The following is a 20,103-nucleotide window of genomic DNA, read 5'->3' on the forward strand; positions in this document are numbered from 1 at the left end:
GTTGAACTTAAGTTAGATATTCATTGGAAGATGGGCCAAGTAATAAAATTAGACAGTGGAATAAAAGCTTAATTACCCCATTCATATTAGCCTGGTTATATTGGTATCCACTCCCAGAGAAGTTATTTGTTTGGCCATTGAATGGTGGCTCTTGCTGCAATTAGATTAATCAGATTAATAATACAACATTTTATGTTTTGGTCTATTAATCATCACACTTTTAGCAAAAACACCTTATAGTACTGGCCCATGGGACCGCCATGTGGAGGGTATTGGCCTTGCAGCTGCTGTCCTGGCATCCTCTGTCCAGGGTAGCTGGGGGACGGCAGTGGTCTCGAGCCATTGGGGGTGGGGTATTGCCCCTGCTGGTTGGGGAACTGGTTGTTTGGTCCATACTGTTGCCCACCATAGTTTGGCTGAGGATGAAAACTAATACTCAGCACACAAAATGCAGATAAATATCACGGTGGGTGTTGAATAGACCACTCACCTCTCCTGGGTATGGTCTTTTCATGCTCTGCATACCCATGCCTTGAGGCCGGGGTCCAGCGTAGCCATGCTGGGGCATCCTTTGGCCATGGGCCCCAAACGGCCCCATGCCTTGGCCCCTGGGCTGGTTCATTCCTATCGGAGGCCCACTCATGTTCGATGCATTCATGCCTGCACCCATGTTTCCAGGTAAAGATGGAGGACCACGGGGTCCTGACTGATTAATGAACTGGTTGTTGTATGCCTGGTTTGGTCCCATCTGGAAAGAGGAACTCATCTGGAAAACAAAACGGGTTCAGTCAACCATCTCTGACGTAGTAAATGTTTTTTTTTTTTAAAAACACATTGTAAAAGACAAAACTATCGGACAAGCAAGAGAAAAGACGCAGCTTAACACTGCCTGTGCTTTCCCAGAACTTATAGGCTACTTTCACTGAACTTACAAATTACTTCGTGGAACTCGCTCCACATCTTTTAATCCACTAGCAGTGAACTTACAGGATGGCTTCCGGAATCTACGAGGTATTTTTCAGGACTTAAAGTCTAATTTTCATTACTTTTAATGAAACATCCAGGTTATTTTCATTAAATTTACAAACTACAAGGCTTCACCGATATTGAAAGATGCTTTTTAGAGCTATGCAAAAAACTTTCTTGAACTCTTCCTGAACTTCCTGAACTTAAAGGTTACTTTCTAAATTATTTAAGGAACTTTCAAATAACTTAGAAGACGGTTTGATTGAACTTGCAGCTTATTTTATGAAACCTATAAACCTCTTAATAGAACATAAGCTAATTAAACAATTACTTCTTGAAATATACAACCATGTAAGTTCCATAAAAGTATGGACAAAAAACTAATTATTTTTATTGTATAGGTTTTTTATTTTGTTATAGAATTATCCACCTCTAACTGTAGATGTTCAATAATGTCCCTATATCCACTTCACCCAGCTACCCTTGTGTTGGGACAGTCAGTAAAGACAGAAATGTACTTAAATGCAAAGACAATTACGAATAAAAAAGCCAACTGACTTGAATGTGAATTGAAGAGTTTTATTCTTGCTCCAAGCAGGAAACTTTGTCTTACCGGTCCGTACTGGTTCATGTCCTTGTTCTGGGTCTCCTGCAGGGCCGCTACAGTTGCTGTGGCGGTGGCAGTTGCGGTTGCAGCTGCTGCGGCAACAGCGGCGGCTGCTGCAGCAGCAGCAGGCTGGGTAAAATCCGACGGAGGACGAGAGTTCGGAGGGATGCCTATCCCACCAGGTCCAGCGTTTGGTCCTCCAGGGTAACTTTGCCAAGAAACAACACAATAAAAGTTACTACAAGCTCCATTTTCTAAATAATACAATGTAAAAAGTCCAGAGTTCACTTACTTGCCACCGTAACCTCCACCTCCAGGGTAGTTGGGTCGTCCATACATACCCTGCTGCATGTAGCCTTGGTTTGAGTTGCCTTTGTTGGGGAACTGCTGCTGTGGACCAGTGAACTGAGGAGAGTTCATACCCGGATTGCTACCAGACATCCCTGAGGTCAAAGGGTTACCCCCAGGATTCATGGGATTGTTGCTGTTGGCCATGGGATTCCCTAACACCTGTTGGGAAAATGACATAAACCCAGTTTTTGATAACATGAGATGAGGTCCAACTCAAACAGTAATTCTTGCAGGGAAAGATTATTACCTGGCTCTGTGACGTGTTGGTCACGCCCCAGACGGTGGTCACCACAGACACCGAACCCGGAGGCTGATTGGTGTTTTGCTGCCAGGGAACTGAGTCGTAGGGGAAAGAACCATCTCTGCACATGGGCAACACAAGCACATCACTTAGCGAACATACAGCATCCTGCTATACAGCATGCACTCATCACGTTGAATCCATGCGGCTAGTAAGAATTTCTCGACTAGCGTGGTCCGTCAGCTGACACAACATTAATACATATGACGTGTTAATGGCAGCAGCAAAGCGTCACCAACCCATGCGAGAGGCCTGGTTTCATGGAGCTCATCGGGGGCTGCATGGGCACTTTTCCCGGAGGCTCGTTCTGCCTGTTCTTCTGGTGACGGAGGAGGAGTAGCCGTCCCAGTTCCTCACACCACGAAGACAACAGAGCTGGAGAGAGACAGAGCAGAAGAAGAGAATTTGACAGCACTGGTCAACACATGAGAGTATTTTCCACTATGGGAAACTCTCCTTCCAGTGAGGTTCCTTACAGAAAGACCGAATATGTAGGACAGGGTGAAAGAAAAAAAAAAAAACGACGACAAAGAGCTAAAAGCAAATTTAGATATCAGACATATCAATCTCAGTAACTCCTGCATAAACTGAAATTAAGTTTCTAATAAGCAATTCCTTAGAATGCTATTTACCTCAACGAGCAGCTAAAAACCAATGAAACTCAATGACGGATCACAGCTTCATGAGAGAAAGAAACTACAAATATAGTTTGTAGGCAAATATAGCTGACCATCAACTGCCTAAAAACCTATCAAACAAGATCTTAAACTACGACACTATTGAACTATTTACAAACTTTAAAAAAATCTAAAATTTGCTTTAAAACACAAAATAATATCTTAACATGTATGTTGGAAAACTTATATCAGACATTTGCCAAATAAAAAATAAAGTTAATTCAGTAAACAATTACAAATGATGTGGTTACACATAAGAGAGTGGGATACAAAATGCACATCAAACTTATGAGACTTTTATTTGTAGAAGAAAAGCAACAACTTTGTATCATTTTCCCAACTTTGTTTGTAATATTAGATGTGAAACAGCTGAAGGGGTCTGGATATTTTAGTTATAAATCTTAAGTATAATATAAAAATCTTTTCACTGAATGTCTTATCACAATTAGCAACAAAAATATATTCTACAAATCTGTATTTACATCCTTAATACTTTTTAATTAAGCCAAATGTCTCCAACAGTATATATATGTATATATATATAAAACTGCAGAAATAATTTACAGAGGGAAATCATGGCTGTAATTATTCCTCATGGCCGCTAGAGGTCACCCTGACTCTGTTTCTTCTACCCACACTTACTCACCTACCACATGGTTTGACAGCCAACACAGTCTGTTGGATCATCATATGCTTTTCTTCTGCAGTGAATGTTTATGTACAAAGCACTCACTATTCCTCCTCACTCCCTCTGATTTTATGTAGCTGCTGTCTGAAGCAGCAGAAACGAAAAAAGGGAGGTGGATTCAATCTAAGAGGAAGGTAGCAACCTCTCCTTATGCTTCACACCGCTTCAGGGGCTGGATGGGTGAGTGATTTTAGCTGCAGTTCATGCAATAATAATAATAATAATAATAATAATAATAATAATAATAATAATAATAATAATAATAATAATAATAATAATAATAAAAAGTCACATCAGTGTGACAGCAGAGAGTTCAGGCTGTCCTTGCATCTATACTGCAACATACACACACGGTCTGCCTTTCACATCCTACCTTCACAATAATAAAAAAAAGAGACTTCAGCGAGTCACTGACAGAGGAGACACCAGGCTAATGGGGTTGATAGGAGGGCTGAGCAAACAAAAGCCGCTGACTGCCTTCGCAAAACTGGCAACCCAGGTATGTGGCCACACATGGCTGCTTGCAAACACAGTACGAGCTTCACTGACACTGTACAGCGCACAAATAAATAGGGCACAAGATGTCCTCTGACGCCGAGTTTCTGCATCGACACACAAGTGCGCTGCAACCACCCCCGCCCCCAAAAGGCACCTCCTATCCTTTCATTTGAACACTGAGCACACCAGCCTCGCTCTGTGTAAAGACGAGGGCTGGAATACAAAAGACGTGTACAGATGGTGCCAGCAGTCTCCCTCCTCTCCCTCCCACTCCTTTAAAAGCAACACGGGGCTCAGGCACAGAGGCAGCTGGGTTTTTCCTCCTCCTCCTCCCCCTCCTCATCCTCCCCTCTTTTCCTCTTGCCTGTTCTTCGTGAGGCAGGTGCCAGGAGACAGGCTGTGCAGCTTCTCTGGAGAATTGATCCGACTTTAACACGTCTGCGCTCCCTAGCTGACAGAAAAGGCCGCTCAGGTGCAGTTAAACCAAACACATCACACTCGCAGGTAAATGCAACTTGCAACTTCCCATCAATTAAATGCAACCTGATCCAAGTGTGGCTTATAGATTAATACATGTCTGTGTGAGAGAATGTCCTGCAGGGTTTTTAACAGCAATCTCCCTCTCAGTAGAGCTCCTTCTGATGGGGAGAGTTTTTCAGTTCAACAGCCTGGCAACCAGCCAGCATGTTACAGCTCAATTAGGTCCCATTATTCACTTCCAACAAGGGGTAACTTGCACTTCTTCATGTTGATAAACACATCTTCTGAATTTATTGGCTCGGGGTCAATTGACCCCATCGCCAATTTAAACCATAATTTCATATATACACATTATCAATGTTCCTACGTCATGGAATACAAGTTTTGATTTAGTCTTTTATGTCCTATAGATAAATGGTAAAGTCATGCTCAGAGAAAAAAAAAAACAACATCCTGCAGTAGGCGTCATTTCGTAGCGATCACGTTTAACAACCAACGATCGACAACCAAAGAAATTTTTACATTCCACTCAGAGTTAATTTGAGAAACAAAAACTGTTTGGTTATTTTGGTTTGACCTGGGATCATAATGTGGTAACTCAAATGTGGGGGACCAAAATCACAACCAACAGAAATAGGGCCTAATATAATGTTTTCACCAAATAATCTCCTATTATCTGGAATAATAAGGAACATTTCTCTGAATCTTAAATCTTAACAGTGAACTGATCCAGAGCGACTGACATGAGGCTTTCTGGCCACTTTCACAACCAACACTGAGAACTCCAGGCAAGGATAAGCAGAAGAAAGAAATGTCTACAAACAGTTTCAACACTTTACCACTTAAAGAAGAATTATTCTGTTCTACTGTTGGATAAAAGTCTTATCCCAGCTCAGTTACCACCTCAACTAAGCACCAGTTTGTTTGAATGTACACCTCTGTCATTCACTTGGGGGATTAACTTCAGGTATCATATAACAAGAGGAGAAACACACAATCATTTATTCTTTACAATCCAAACCCTCCTCATCTCTCTTACGAAAACAACTCTCTGGATGATGGACACAAAAGGATTACTGTTTCTCTTTTCCATGCCACCCCACAGATGGCCCTTCAATAGATGTGTCTGTCTCCCTCCTGCAGCCAAAACTGGGGGGAAAAAAATAATAAAAAATCGCCCCAGGTGTTGGGTTTCCAAATGTCAATCTGAACAGATTCAAACTAGTGTTCTGTCATGTTTTTGTTGGTTTCCTTGGTGGCAAAGACTTTCTATCCCTCTTTCAGTAAAGAGGAAAGGGACAGCCCTGTTTCCTTGGTAGATAGTCCCAGGGGGAACGGCAGAGTCTGAACCGTATTGATATTCTGGTGCTCAGCTGCCGCTGCCTGATGGTCAACCATGGCGAATGGCGGCAAACACATCTGCTGGGACTAGATGGGTGGTTCAGCCGCTTGGCCTCCAGCTTCCAGCCCTGTCATGAAGCCCCGGGGAGACATGACAAATGACATTGACTGCATCTCTGACAGTTGTTCAATGCTCTGTCCAATGATAATGTACACCTCCCACCCCCCACACACATTACCATTGTCAAGTATTTTGCTTTGGCTTGCCGCATGACTGTTTGCATGCATCCAAAGCTTACTCACTTGTGACTGCTCATTAGTGTTTGGAGGACTGGGGCAACCAGAACCCTTCTGGATCCAAAAAGAGAAATCTGGACTTGTATTTATTAGATTTACATCGTCATGGGATTACTTTGAAGTTAAACCAGCGACTTTATGCTAAAAAGTTCTTCCAAAGTACTTGCTAAACTTTGTTAAAAATCAGTTAATTGAGAAGGACTAAAGGTTTTAAGTATGGCTTTTATTTCCATGTTTCTTGGAATGAAGAGGCCTCTTAATGAACCATTTATGTGATTAAGATGTAAATAACTTACATCTTAATCATCTTACAGGAAAATAAAACATGGAGGAAACTCACGGTTTAGGAACAGAGTTACTTCATTTGGCTTAGACCTAAATTAAAATTTTGATAAGACATGAAAATCTTCAGAGAAATCCTCAATCCCAGGTGAGCTTTAGCAAATTATTCAAATGGACAATAATGCAAAAATAATAGAAGGTTAGAGTGATTTCTCACTTGATAGTTAATGAAAGTTTAGTTTCCTTGAAATTCCAAAGAGATAACAGTAGTGTAAACAACGACTCTTTTCACACAGCATCTGCTTCCGACTCCTTGCAGTCTTGAATCTATTTTTTTATATGGAAGCTTAAGTATACAATTTTTTAGATGATTAAATTTGCATTGCGCAGAGTCCAAGTCGACGATAAGGCAACGGTTACAGAAGGGTTCTTATTTTAGTAATGTTCATCTAAAAAAAAAAAAAGGATTACTGGAAACTGTGACCACTTTGCACTTAAAGTAACTCAAAACTGAACTCTTGAGAAGTTTTCTCTCCTGCAACTAAACGGAACGCACACATTTTAAAGTAAGAACGTTTTCACAAGACTACAATAAACTACAATCGGCGTAACCACAATGAATAAGGAATACAACAGCAAGTTGACGGGAGAGCTCTAAAAACACGGCATGAATGGCTTCCTCTACAAAAGGTCTAACACACACTTGCTGCCTCCTTTAAAAGACTGCTCTCTGCTCCTCTCTTTGTCTCTTTTCCTTTTCTAACTCCTCTCTTTCTCTCCATTTACTGGCTCTGCACTGCAGGGGAGGCAGCAGGTAAGGCAGATGCCAGAAGCTCTTATGATCCTCATCCAACCCCACCCGCCACCACCCCCCTCCTTGTTGCTCTGTATCTAATAGACACCTGCTCCCTTGTCAACCCTGGACAATCCACCTGGCATCGTCCCACATGGCGACTTGGCCACCAAATGCCCGCGTTAAAAACATAGTGCACACCCAGTCATCATTACATATACACATGTTTCCACCCTAACTCTAATAAAGAAGACCACCGTATTCGATGTACGCTGCTCGTCAAAAATCATGACCCCAAAACAGCTTGTTTGAAGACACCCAGCCAGAAGGGCTGAAAAGAGAACAAAGAGCATGAGCAAACTAACAAGGGCAGCTCTAGTGGGCTGCACTCTTCAGTTTTTGATGCCGCCTCTATTCACATTCTATTCCTCCCCCCTTCTTCGTCTTCTCTGCCCAAAAAGGGGATGAATGGACGCAAGGGTCCTGCAGGCCAAAGTCAATTAAACTAAGAGTGAGTGTGGGGAGCCCCTAGAATCCCTGGTAACAGAATCTGTGCAAAACAAACAAGTTTGGTTTTAGTCAAAAAATTTTATTTATTTTTTTTACTTACAGGAGTACATGGAGTACTTATGAGAACTTCTGAAAGTTTCTTCATAATAAATAAAATATTACTTTAATGATTAGTTGCTACTGCAAGTCTAGTCGTCACCAAGCTGTCCTGGATCATAATCACAAGTGGCTGACGTGGATACCACCGGCCAGCTGTCAAGCATCTCTTTGTCGTCACAAAATTTACACAAGTGCTAATGCAGTGATCCAAGAAAAATGTAGCTTAATCTCATGCAAGACTGTACAGCTTCACTCACCTCGGGATGCCAAATGCTTTGAGAAACTACAATAGAAGATAGTCTGACCCATTTTCTGATAATTCAGCTTATCATTCTTGATCACTTTGGTATAGAGAGCATTAAACTTTCAGCCCAAGACAGGCAGTCAATCATTACAGAAAATGGGGAGAAAAAGAAAAGTGAGCCAATTGGATTTTGGCTTCCCTTGCCTTTGACAGAAAAGAATTACAGGACTTGTTAAATAATGGTAGAACAATACTAAACTGGCACAAAGGTTCCAATAGATTTTTCATTACAAAATTGCATACTTTTCCTGATTCATGTTAGCTGCTTTTTTTGGTTAATTTTATGCACATTTAAAAAAAATCTATTAAATTTCAATACAAACTTTTATTAAGAATGTATCTCAACAGAGGTAGTTTTGATGGATGGATGGTTGAATTTTATGGTTGATGTGTGGTCTCAAAAAAAAAAAAAAAAAAAAAAAAAAAAGGTTTTACCAGTGTAAAAAAGCTGCATTGTGGATTTAAATAAACAGTTATAAAACAGCCAGTTTATTGAGACCAGACAACTGCCCCTGTCTGCACCTCTTTTATGTCTTCTTTCTTGCATTATTTTCTCTGCGGCTCTCTTGGAAGCCACATACTGGAGTCCTGTCAATGAGTGCTTAGGATCCGTTGCCTTGCGGGGAGCCAGACTTGCTGGCTAGGTTTTATGGCCCATTTCAGGGCTGCCCCGACTTAAATACAGCCTCCTGCTGGCCACATGGCCACAATGTCGTGCCATGTCCATCCGAGGAGGAGAAGCTTGGGAGGGGGGAGGGGGACTTGCTGGAGGCAAACCAGAAAGGTTTTACTGAAGCCATGAGCATATGGGGCCAAGTGGAGGGAAAGAAAGCAGAGGCAAATAAAGGAAAACACAGATTTGATTTTATTGAAATCCAGTGTTCTTTAACTTCCCACTCATTCAAATGTACTAACATTCAGATCGTAAAAAGAAGCACAGTCAATCTGCTTGAGATGCAAATACAGATCTGTGAATGTGAAGAGGCTGAAATGCTGAATTAAAAAAAAATCAATAGAGAGAAGATAAGATGTTTATCTTCAAAGAGAATCTTGGCTCTCTGCGTTCAGATAAAGATTATTACTGTAAGCCTTTAAAGAAATCTATTTAGTACTAAATGAATGCGAGTTGGAGCATTTTGTGATGTATTTGACAAAGTTATGCAGATCTCATTGCTGCAACTGTCATGTCTTAGTTATGGTTAAACACAAGCCTAAGAAAACCAGGTTCCTAACATATTCTCTCCTAATGTTTGTTTAAAAAAAGAGCCCATATGGTTCAGACTCTTTTGAAATTTGTAAGACTGTTTACATCCTTCTGAGAATTTATTGGATGAACGTATACAGACCGACTTTCAAATATGTCTTTACTCATTAAGATGACTGGATACAAAAACACATCTTCACATCTCAATACAAGAGCACAAATGTGGCAAACGTAGGTTTGTGTGTAGGATGTCAAGTTGGACAGGTAGTTACACCATGCATCTGTTTCTACCACAATTATTTTCCTTTAACTCGACTTTCCATTAATGTGTTTGCGTACAAGTGCCCTGCAAGCAATCAGCTAATTTAGCACTGACTTTTTGTGACTTGTCCTCCTTGTTGAGGTGGTAAACAACTGTCAGGTATTCGTCATAATAACACGGTCATTGAAAGTATTGCTGTATTAGAAGCGATTTAGTCATTTATCACATCAATAAGCATTCCACGCTGGTTTTCCGAATTGAAACTTTAACACGGTTAAGATGGATTTTGTCATTTGCAGATCTATGTTCTAACTTGAGAGGTGAAAACGTAGCATCCAGTACTTCTTGGTTCACTGGTAGTCTGCTTCATCTCATAGTAGAAGTTGCAGTAGTGTTCCCTGTCTTCACTTTTATTGCTATTTCTGCTTTTCAGCTGGACATTACAGCTATTTTGTAAATTGTTGATACCAAAATTAGTCTCCGAAGCCAATCCAAGTACCATTCGTGGTACTTTTCTTCAGTTTTCATATTTTTCCAATATTAAGAAATAGGTCCTTTAAATGTCTTACAGTGCAATCACATTAAGAAACGCAAAATTATTGATTAAATGAGCGGCAATTGACATTTCAGTGCACTTTTTATTAAAAAAATATATTGTGGACCTAAATAGTCGTCATCAAAAATCAAACAAGATCACATCGATTATGAACCATGCGACCGATGAACCTTTCACCTGCCCAAACAGCCACCTGTACTGACGCAGAGTGTTTTTAACCACGTCCGTCTCCGACCAGATTATCAAACCAGCAAAGACGCAGCTGACAAGAGCCAGATTGTTTCCCAAAGCAACAGGCTGCCATTAACAAAGCTCCAGCCTTAGGCCCCTGTCCACCATGATACTAATTAGGCAGAGAGCAGATGTGCCCGGAGTAGTGCCCACCTAGGGGTGCTGGACAGGGCCTGTAGTGTCACGGCTGCATATGCTGGTGGCTGATTCACCTGCGACCTTTTCACAGCACGCTTCAGGTCAGAGACTGTTTGGAAACGGGGGAGAAAAAAAAAAAAAAAAAGGGACACTTGGGGGAAGCGGGTCCGGTCCTGGCACCCCTCTAGGCTCATTAGAGACGTCCATATGTGCAGCAGCTCAGGATCTGAATGAAAAAAGCTCCCTCAAGACAAACACTAGCGCCAAGTGGAACATTCAAACTTGATCCAGGATAAGATTATTGGGATACTAAATGTTTTCAAATCTTGCAGCTACATTAGTTCTATCAGGAGGAATGGGCCAGAATTCCAGCAAAGTGTTGTAAGAAGCTTCTGGATGGAAACGCAAAACATTTGATCATCAAGTCATATAGTTCAAAGGCAGTGCCAAATTAGCCAAATACTAAGGAAATATAAGCAAACTTCTGCTTTTGAAGACGCTGACAAATAAAACTCTGACGTATCCTTGCACTCATTATTGTAGAAATAATTGTGGTAATTCTAATTATCCTAAAAGAGCAGAAGTTTGGTCAGATTTGATTTCAGACGGTGAGAAAAATGCATGTATGAATAAATAAATAAATATAAAAAAAAAACATTTCAGGAAACAAGTAACTTGAGACGATTAAGCAAATACATGATTACCCATAGGTTTTTATCATAGAATAATATAATAGATGTTGTCTAGTGACATAGACAAAGAAATTCTGAACTGAGAGGTGGGGACGAAAGGTTAGCGTTACCATCTAAAATACAATCAACAAAGTGTTTTTATCATATCAAGTAAATCAAGGTTTTGCTGTTTTGAATGCTTTTACATATTTGGCTCTACTAGACACCACTTTCTCCCTTTGCTATAACTACTGTACTGATTGATAATTTGTTGAAGTTTTAAAGCTTTATCTCTGCTTTTTTTTTTTTTTTTGCTGTCCCAGTGTGGTGATAAAAAAAAAATACATCTTGCTTTTTTTGTGTGACCATTAAATCCTGCCCCTGCATACAGAGAGTGAGCTTTGTTAAACTTGAGCTTTGTTATGCTTACCTCTAATTTATTGACAGCTTCACTTCAAAACTCGTCATGTGGTAAATAACACAGTTGGAACATCAAAAAATATGACACATCTTTTCGTTCACAGGTTATGACTACTGATCTTTTCGCCTTTATTTTGGACACTTCTGTATTAAAAGTCAAGTCGTCATATTCAGTCAAAGTTTAATACGTGATCTGTGAGCAACATAAGTGGAATCAAAATCTCTCTGTTTTTAAATTTAACTGAACTATCACATGAAAGCTGTGAGCAAGTCACAGGTCGTGGCTGTTTGTGGCTTACGTTCTTTAATTTCGGTAACGAAAAGGTTTCTTGGACAAATGTACATATCATAACAGCAACCGGTGTATTTCCGCATACTGCTATTCCCCTGCTGAGAAAATGAAAATAAAAAGGTCAAAGCTGTTTGACCTTTGGAAAAATACTAAATGTCCAAGGCAGAGTGGAAGAGGTGAAGCTGACAGAGAAACAACGGCCAACAAGTTGGACAAATCTTCTCCAAAAGCTCTTATTACAGACTCTTTTTTTTTTTCCAGACAGATCTAACAAATGATTGTCAACCAGAGTTAATTCATTTTCAATACACAATTAATACTGACTAAGGATAATGTAGGGCTGGTGACTCCACTACCTTATAAACGTATGCAAGACCCTTGAACGTTTCCACTTTAGTGCAACTTTAGTGAGAGAAAAAAAAAAAAAAACAGCCTCATGAAGGCCAAGAAATATGGCAGACAGGGTAAAGTTATAGAGATGATTGGAGCAGAGTTTGGTCAGAAAACAATACTACAAAACTTTGAACATTTCAGAGAACTTTGTTCCAATTAATCAGTTATAACTGGAAAGAGTATGGCACAACTTCAGACCTAAAAACTGTGGCCACCCACCTAGACTGAAAAGCCGGGCAAGGACTGCATTAATCAGAGCAGAAGCCAAGAGACCCATGGTAACTCTAGAAGCTCAGCTTGGAGAATCTGTTGACAGGCATGTGCTCCCCATATCTAGTCATTATGGAAGAGTGGCAGAAAGCATTAAGAAGACCCGTTTACAAACTGTGAAGGAGACAGAGATCTGGTTAGATGAGACCAAAATGAACATTTTTGGCCTGCAATCAAAACAGTACATGTGGAAGAAACCTGTGGATTGCATTCCACTGTGGGAATGCTTTTCTTCTGGATGCACGGCAATTCTAGAAGAACACCCGCTGGAGGCTGCAGAAGACCTGGAAACGACTTTTGCAAGACACCGCATCCTTTCATGCGTCCCGCGATTTTCTGCTGATTTCAATTTAATTGTTGACTAATTTAATGAATTATTGAGTTGCCACGTAATTGATGAATCGTTTTAGGATTTTCTGTCACTAGTGACCTATTTTGATTGCTTGATGGGAAGGAAGGCAGAAGGAGGAGAGGACATGCATTAAATGACCTGCGGTTGGGATCATGGCCTCTGTGTATGGTGCCTACTCCACAAATTTGTTTTATATACATGAATTTGTACATGTAAGAAAACTGGACACATTCAAAATCTAAATGTGCAGATCAGACTGCAAAGAAAACTGGAAATTGTTACTGGCAGGTAAATGGTTGACTGGGTGTGTCTCCATGTCAAAAAGCTGCATTATATTTGGAACAAACTTCCAGAACACTGCAAAACAGCTGAAACACCGAGTCCATTTAAATCAAAGCCAAACACCCCACATGTTCAGAGTTGCCTTTGATTACGAGCAAATGGAACAACGTAGATCGTGCGGGAAAACTGCTGCTGAACCATCGGATTCCTTCACGTGGAGAAACGAGTGCTTGGCTCCTGTCACTGCTTGACAAAACTGCCGAGAGGCTCATGGAAAACGCCGTCTCAAGTAGGTCAGAGCAACCCTCAGAGATAATCAAGGCCATTCTGACCCCTTCTGTGTCAGCTGTAAGTGGGTCAAATGCAGCAGTCAGCTGTTGCGCCTCCGTCATGCGGGGCGCTGCAAGCCACTCGTCATGCTGTCAACCCCCATTTGCCCGCCTGCGCCCAACAACGCAGAAATCAACCCTCCCTCTGTCCCTCCAGGGGAGGTACAAAGTAAAGCGCTCCTCTGCTGCAGAAGCACATCCACCTTCCCACATGTCAATGATCGTCCTGTAGCCACCCCCCACCCCTCCACCCTCAACACTCGTTATCTGTTGTCTCCTCCTTTTGACAGCTCACAGCTTTGCAGCCTCGTCTCACTCAGACTGTGGCAGTCAATCCTCCTCGGCACTCCTTCCATGATTCAAAAATGCCAGCCGACTCCAGCGACGCCTCATCATTAATACAGAGCAAAAGGGAGCTCGTGTGCCTGGAAAACACTTCTGAGCGCAAATCTGCAACGGCAGAACAAAAGCGATGCGGGGCAGCCTTAATCTCTGCATTACTGAAACCAGCAGCTATTTTAAAGCTCTCTTTCAGTGTCTTTTTTTTTATCCCTCCCACCTTTTCTCTCTTCCATTAAAACATTCCTCCTCTCCCACCCCTCACCTCCCTCATCCCCCACCCCCACCACCACCCACCCCTCTCAGTGTCTCAGGGCAGCGGCTTCCTCTCTCCGTCTCCACCGCGTGTCCAGTGGCTGACTGCACAATACGCATCAATTATTCATGGCCGCTCTCTCCGTTTTGCAGGCAAAACCAATCACAGATGGAGTCGCCGCTAATGGGGTTCCTGCTCCACTTGCCACCGGCTTTTTTTTTTTCTTCCTGCACTCAAGCAACAAATACCCCCAGAGACAACAAGGAGGAAAATTAAAAAAAAAGAAAAAAAATGGATAAGCTGCTGAAAGAGAAGGAAACTTCATAGAGCAAAGGAGGAGAAAAGGTTTGTGTTCAGAGAAGAAAGCAGGCGGCACTGCAAATCATTCACCAAATAAATCAAGGAGCCGGCTTCGGCAGCAGGAAAGGGGTTAAAGACACAGAGATATATGGGGGAGAGGGATGGGGGGGGGGAGGGAGGACAGGCAGAGAGAGGGAGAGAACCAAATGCTTATCTCCTCACCTCGGATGTATGCAGCTGTTATTGATGTATCTTCTTTTTCTGTCTAGTGATCCATTGCTTGCTCTCCCAATACACACATCACACAGAGGCAGCCACAGCCACTTCGCCAGAAGGGAGAGAGCGTGAGGGGAGGGAGGAGAGGGGAGTGGAGGGAAAAAAAAAAATGCAGGCAGCTCACATTTCAAACTTGCAAAGGGGGAGTGGGGGGTGGTGCCTAATGTGCTAGACAGCCTGTGTCCTGGCCCGGGTCCAGAGCGACGAGTAAAAGAAGCCTCAATCAGTCGGCTTAGAGCTGCAGGGAGACGCAACGCGGGCGTCGCAGAACGCGCCACCGCAGTCGGCTCAGGTGAAGCCGCGGTTCCGACCCGCTAACCCTTGGCTTTGAATGCGTTCACTGGACTTAATCCATCAAAAATAGTCGTTGTAATTTAAGGGCATAAATGAAGAGGAGGAGGAGGAGGCTTCTCAATGCACTGAGGGTCGGTATCAGAGAAGGAGGGGCCAATTAGACCACATTTGTCTCTGAGTAAACACCAGACCCACTAAAGCCTTTGGTTAAATAATTACACAGCTATAAAACATGTAAACTGCAGGTAGGCATGCCACCTGAGGCATATCATTGTGTGCAAATAAAACAACTTGCACACGACTTGTTTGTTGTTCAGATATATATCGCTGCATCCGCTGCATCTCAGGAAGTCAGAGCGATCACCAAAATATTTTTTTTTCTCCCCAGGATTTCAATTCAAAGCCTGGAACATGCTTTTGCATAAATTTATGACGCACAATAATAATGTATTTCAAGCATTGATTTGTTTTCATTATTGCAGAATATTGAAATAATAAATGGCACATACGAGTCCAATAATGAAGAGCATAAAATGCAGAATGTTATAAGCAATTGTGAAAAAAAAAAACAAAAACAAAAAAAAAAAAAAACAGCCAAATTCACAGCTGTTCAGAAGATTGTTATTGATACCCTCCTTGAGGAGGGTAAGTCACAAGAGGTCATTGGTGAAGCAGCTGGCTGTTGGAGGATGGCTGTATCCAAGCAAACTGATGGAAACCTGAGTAGAAAGTGTGTTAGTTAAAAAAATAAATCACATCTCAAATAAGAATAGATGCGTACTGCACTCAATATGTACACAACAGATCTTTGAACCACCGAGTGACAGTTCACCTCTGCTCTTCAAGCACGATGCTTCTCACAGTTTTATTCAGGATTGGTTCAGTTGCAGCTCATGTCTGTCTGTGGTTGCTCATAAAGCTCTGATTCCAGCACAGGCCTTGAGAAACTCCACCAAAAACATCACCACAAACTTCTCAAGGTTGTGGTTATGGTGCAGTTTTTCTTCCACTTAACTTTCCATTAATATATTTGGATACAGTATCCTGTATTTCTACAGCAGTGACCTTTGTTAGCTTTCACAGTGAGTATCTGCTGTCTGCCCAATAATCTTGTAGACCAAAAAAAAAAAAAAAAAAAAAACATTTCCTTTTTTTTTAAATCTATAGATTTTATTTGTTAAAAATTTCTCAGAATCAGAATTTTGGCTTAACATTAGCTTTAAGTCATTATGGTCAAAATTTACAGAAATAAAAATGCTAAATAATGCAAAAATAATATTCTGTGTGTGCACAATAAATCCATACGAGTTTCATTTTTGGGGGGGTAAAATTACTCAAATGAAAAGTTTTTAATGATTCTGAATGATATGATGCACCTGTAAAAATATGTATCCCAGTGCTGCCCAGGATGTAAAATCACTTCAAGAGAGGAAGGCCAGAGGAACTCCAAGGCTCTTATCTTTCTGCTCTGCATTTACTCTCCTGGTATTTACTATCGGCTAAGTGTGCAGCGGGTGACTTACAGCCCTGCAGACCTTCTGAAAGTTAGCCCATCAATCATGGTTGGCTGGGAGTCCTCAGTGATCATAAAGTGCGCCGGAGAATTAGGTGCACATACTTCCAAGTACGAGGAACTTTAACCTTGTAAACTCCGGTAAGTAAAGGGGGGAAAAACATCAAAAATAAAATCACACCACCTCGACAAGCTATTACTGCTTTACCAAATCCGTTAAAAACATATTACAAAGTCTTTTGGAGATTTGTTTAAAAGACAAACATCCATACTGGACTTTTTTTTTGTTCCAATATTGGGCTTCTGGAAATATATTTCCAGAGCCTGGATAAGTGTAGAGAAACATACTGAAAAATGAAAGTAAAACACAAAAAAGTTTTTATAAACCTTTAACATTTTCTCACCTTGCAATCAAAAACTTCTAGCATTGTTTTGGGAATTTTACATGACAGACAATCCAATTGCAAAGCAGAATTAAATCATGCATTGTCTAATCTCCCTCGTCTTGCCAGCGTCAAGGGGACATGACATCTGTCCATCACATCACAGAGACAAAAAACCATGCTGCCAATGTTGCATGCAACTAATGATACGATAACTGCTCACCCCTAATCCAAACTGACCAATTAACCTAACGCTCAGACTTTTGGAAGTGCTTGCAGAGAACTCACTCAAAACGTAATGCAGAAAAGCACTGGCTATGAATCTTACGCAGGACCTTCTTGCTGTAAGGCAGCAGTGCTAAAAACTGCAACACTATGCAGACAAATACATTTATTCTCAGTATAAATACATTTAAATTTAACCCATCATCCAAAAATAGAAAGACTTTGCACAACTTCAACTTGGCCAAGAGGTGGCCGTTCACCTAAACTTGCAGATTGTGAGAGCATTGATCAGAGAAACAGCCAAGACACCCACGGAACCTCTGGAGGAGCTGGAGGGCTACGTAGCTCAGGTAGGAGAAATCTACCAGTTTTGTGAGTCACACACTCCGCAAAACTGGTTTACGTTGAGGAGTTGCAGAAGGAAGAAGCCGTGAGGATGCAGGAAAGATTGAAAAAGCTTATTCCAGAGACATTACAAGACACTGAATCTAGCTGCATGCAGTAACAAACAGGTGGCCACACTGCATTGCCTTTATCAAGCAAGCAAACACAACACCCACACTGTCTCTGGATCCCGTTCGCTAATGCCTTTACAGATTAGAAAACACCCCCTCGATGTTCCGCCTCCCACACCCCTACATTCACAGCAACATGAAACAAAACAATAATAAAAAAAAAAAAAAAAAATCAGACTGACACTGTTAACTACAACCCGCAGTGTTTAAAGATCGAATGTCATGAATGTGTAAAACGAGTATAGCACCAACCGAGCCTGACCAGCGCGAGAACTAATTATCTGCTGAATGGCTGCTTTGCCAGGCGTTTGTTACATGGAGGGGATGAATGGCCCGAGGAGCTGAGAAACTCCAGCCTGCTCCTCCCTCTTATAAGTCGGCGCCTCTTTCCACTCTTTTGAGTCGAGGAATTCCAACAACCCAGTCAGGCGCAAACGATTGGAAATGCGCCGCTCGGAAGAAATTGCAATCACGCTTTCCTCCCGCCCCACCCCCCCATCCATCCCCCGCCAAAACTCTTGAATGCAGTCAGGTGGTTCGGAGTGACGCTGACGGGACAGATCTAACGGGGCGTGTATTGACGGAGAGACGACAGAGAGCAGGGACTGATGAGTTTATCCACACCGGGGCGAGCCGGGTGATCTCGCTGCTTTCAGGTCGCCGCAGCCTCACGTGCACAGCTTTGCCCCGGCGGTCAGACAGTCTCAGTAATCACAGATTAATAGAGCAGGCTAATCCCATTCACAGGCAGGTCACTATGAGCAGACAGACACCCTTCCCCCAACTCTGCAAAAAAAAAAAAAATAGGGGGCAAACGGAAACCACGCCACCTTCCCGACACCCACCCTTCTAGGGTATCCATTAAACAGATCAGCAGTTCAATTCACTGAATCACACATTGTTGAGCTTTTCAATTCCACTCTGATCAGAAGGGATTAGGTTTGCAACCGGCATTATCTTAACTTCTACGATCCCTTTAAATATGCCAGCTGATACCATCAATTGGTTCAGATAATAAGGCTTTAATGAAGTTTTGCCCTCTCGCAATAAAAGAAAGCAAAAGCTAATTCAGTAAATTATTGGAGGCATTTCATGATGAATCAATTTGTCAAAGCTACAAGCCGTTTCAGCTCGGAGCTGACTGCGCACATTGATTTCCACCTAAACCCCTGCCTCCCTCAGCACAATTTTGCAGGAGACGCGTTTAGAGGGTTATCAACGGAAATGTAGCGGCCAGCGACCGTCAGAGCCGAGGCGAGTGGGAGCCGCTGGGCCAAATCTGATTAACTTATTAGCTCCGTCCACTGATCTGATGTCTTCGGACCATAGAGGCTGACCGTTTTTTTATCACCAAGTTTAAAATAAAATGTGAGCAGAAAGCAGTCATGAGGCAGAAACCCCTCCAGAAAAGTTTGCACAAGGTGTCCACATTGAGGCCAAACCCAGAAGTCAGCGTTAAGACATTATGTCAAGAGTTTTATTTGGAAAACTTCAAAACTTAAAAATGGGTTTCAGAGGGACTCAGATATTAATCTTTAATTACTTCAATTTGAATCATTTTGAAATTTAGTTAGGATTCAGTTAGTTTGGTTTGGATTTAACAAATTTTGTAATCTAAGCGCATTAAAAAAATAATAATAATAATTGAAATTGAATTTCTGTCCACAAATTAACTGACTGCAAGTCTAAAACAATATGACTTTTTTTCCTTTTTAATCCGCACGTGTGATACTTGTATTCTTTCAATTTAAATTTAATCATTTTACAACCACCGGTACTTTAAAATTTTTGGTAATATAAATAGGTTTTACTTATAGGACCAGAGCTGAAAGAGATAAACAGACATAAAAGTGGCATGCAGTTTAGATTAAAAAGTCACTGCACAAGCACATTTATGAATTAAATAAGTAAATATTGCAGCTCTTCAAAGCTTGTTTTTTTTCTCTCTTAAGTTTAGATTCACAAAAAAACTGGGCATGCAAAAAAATAGCAGATTTACAGGGACAGCTATTGCTGCCCACGCCTCGGTGCTCTTTTGGTGGCGCCACTGTCAAGAGATTAGCATCTGCTATTAAAGTCTTTTTAAATCTATCAGAAAAAGAAAACGGGCTTTCTGAGAAGTCTCCCTTTCCACAAACACTGACTCATCCGACTCCCATCATACTAATAATACATTTGTATTTGTACAGTGCTTTCCTAAGTACTCAAAGACGCTTACTGGCCCCATCATGTGATTCTCTCCCTTCCTCTGTCGCACGGCAACAGCCCCCGCCGGACATCAGGCGAGCCGGTCCTGCCCCCTGGGATCTCTGTGGGAGTGTCCTTTTAGAGTCATCTCCTCCAGCTTCTACAGGCTGTTTTCTCTGGAACTTAAAAAAAAAACAAAAAAACACCCCCTTCTCTCCGTA

General features: G+C 41.6%; 1 protein-coding gene across 3 annotated transcripts in view; it reads right to left on the minus strand.

Moving 5' to 3' along the window:
- The window catches only part of LOC106930513 (zinc finger MIZ domain-containing protein 1-like), a 117,768-nt gene that overhangs the window by 7,794 nt on the left and 89,871 nt on the right, over positions 1-20,103 (minus strand). For all 3 annotated transcript variants that reach the window (XM_015008102.2, XM_015008104.2, XM_088016420.1), the window contains 7 exons: positions 2,465-2,600; positions 2,172-2,286; positions 1,866-2,083; positions 1,580-1,781; positions 491-766; positions 234-416; positions 77-154 (listed from right to left, as the gene is read on the minus strand). In XM_015008102.2, coding sequence (XP_014863588.2) covers positions 77-154; positions 234-416; positions 491-766; positions 1,580-1,781; positions 1,866-2,083; positions 2,172-2,286; positions 2,465-2,600 — 1,208 coding nt within the window. The remainder of the gene's footprint in view (positions 1-76; positions 155-233; positions 417-490; positions 767-1,579; positions 1,782-1,865; positions 2,084-2,171; positions 2,287-2,464; positions 2,601-20,103) is intronic.

The sequence above is a fragment of the Poecilia mexicana genome, unplaced genomic scaffold, assembly GCF_051168715.1.
Source record: "Poecilia mexicana isolate PSO_F unplaced genomic scaffold, ASM5116871v1 scaffold_19, whole genome shotgun sequence".
In the NCBI taxonomy this organism is placed as follows: domain Eukaryota; kingdom Metazoa; phylum Chordata; class Actinopteri; order Cyprinodontiformes; family Poeciliidae; genus Poecilia; species Poecilia mexicana.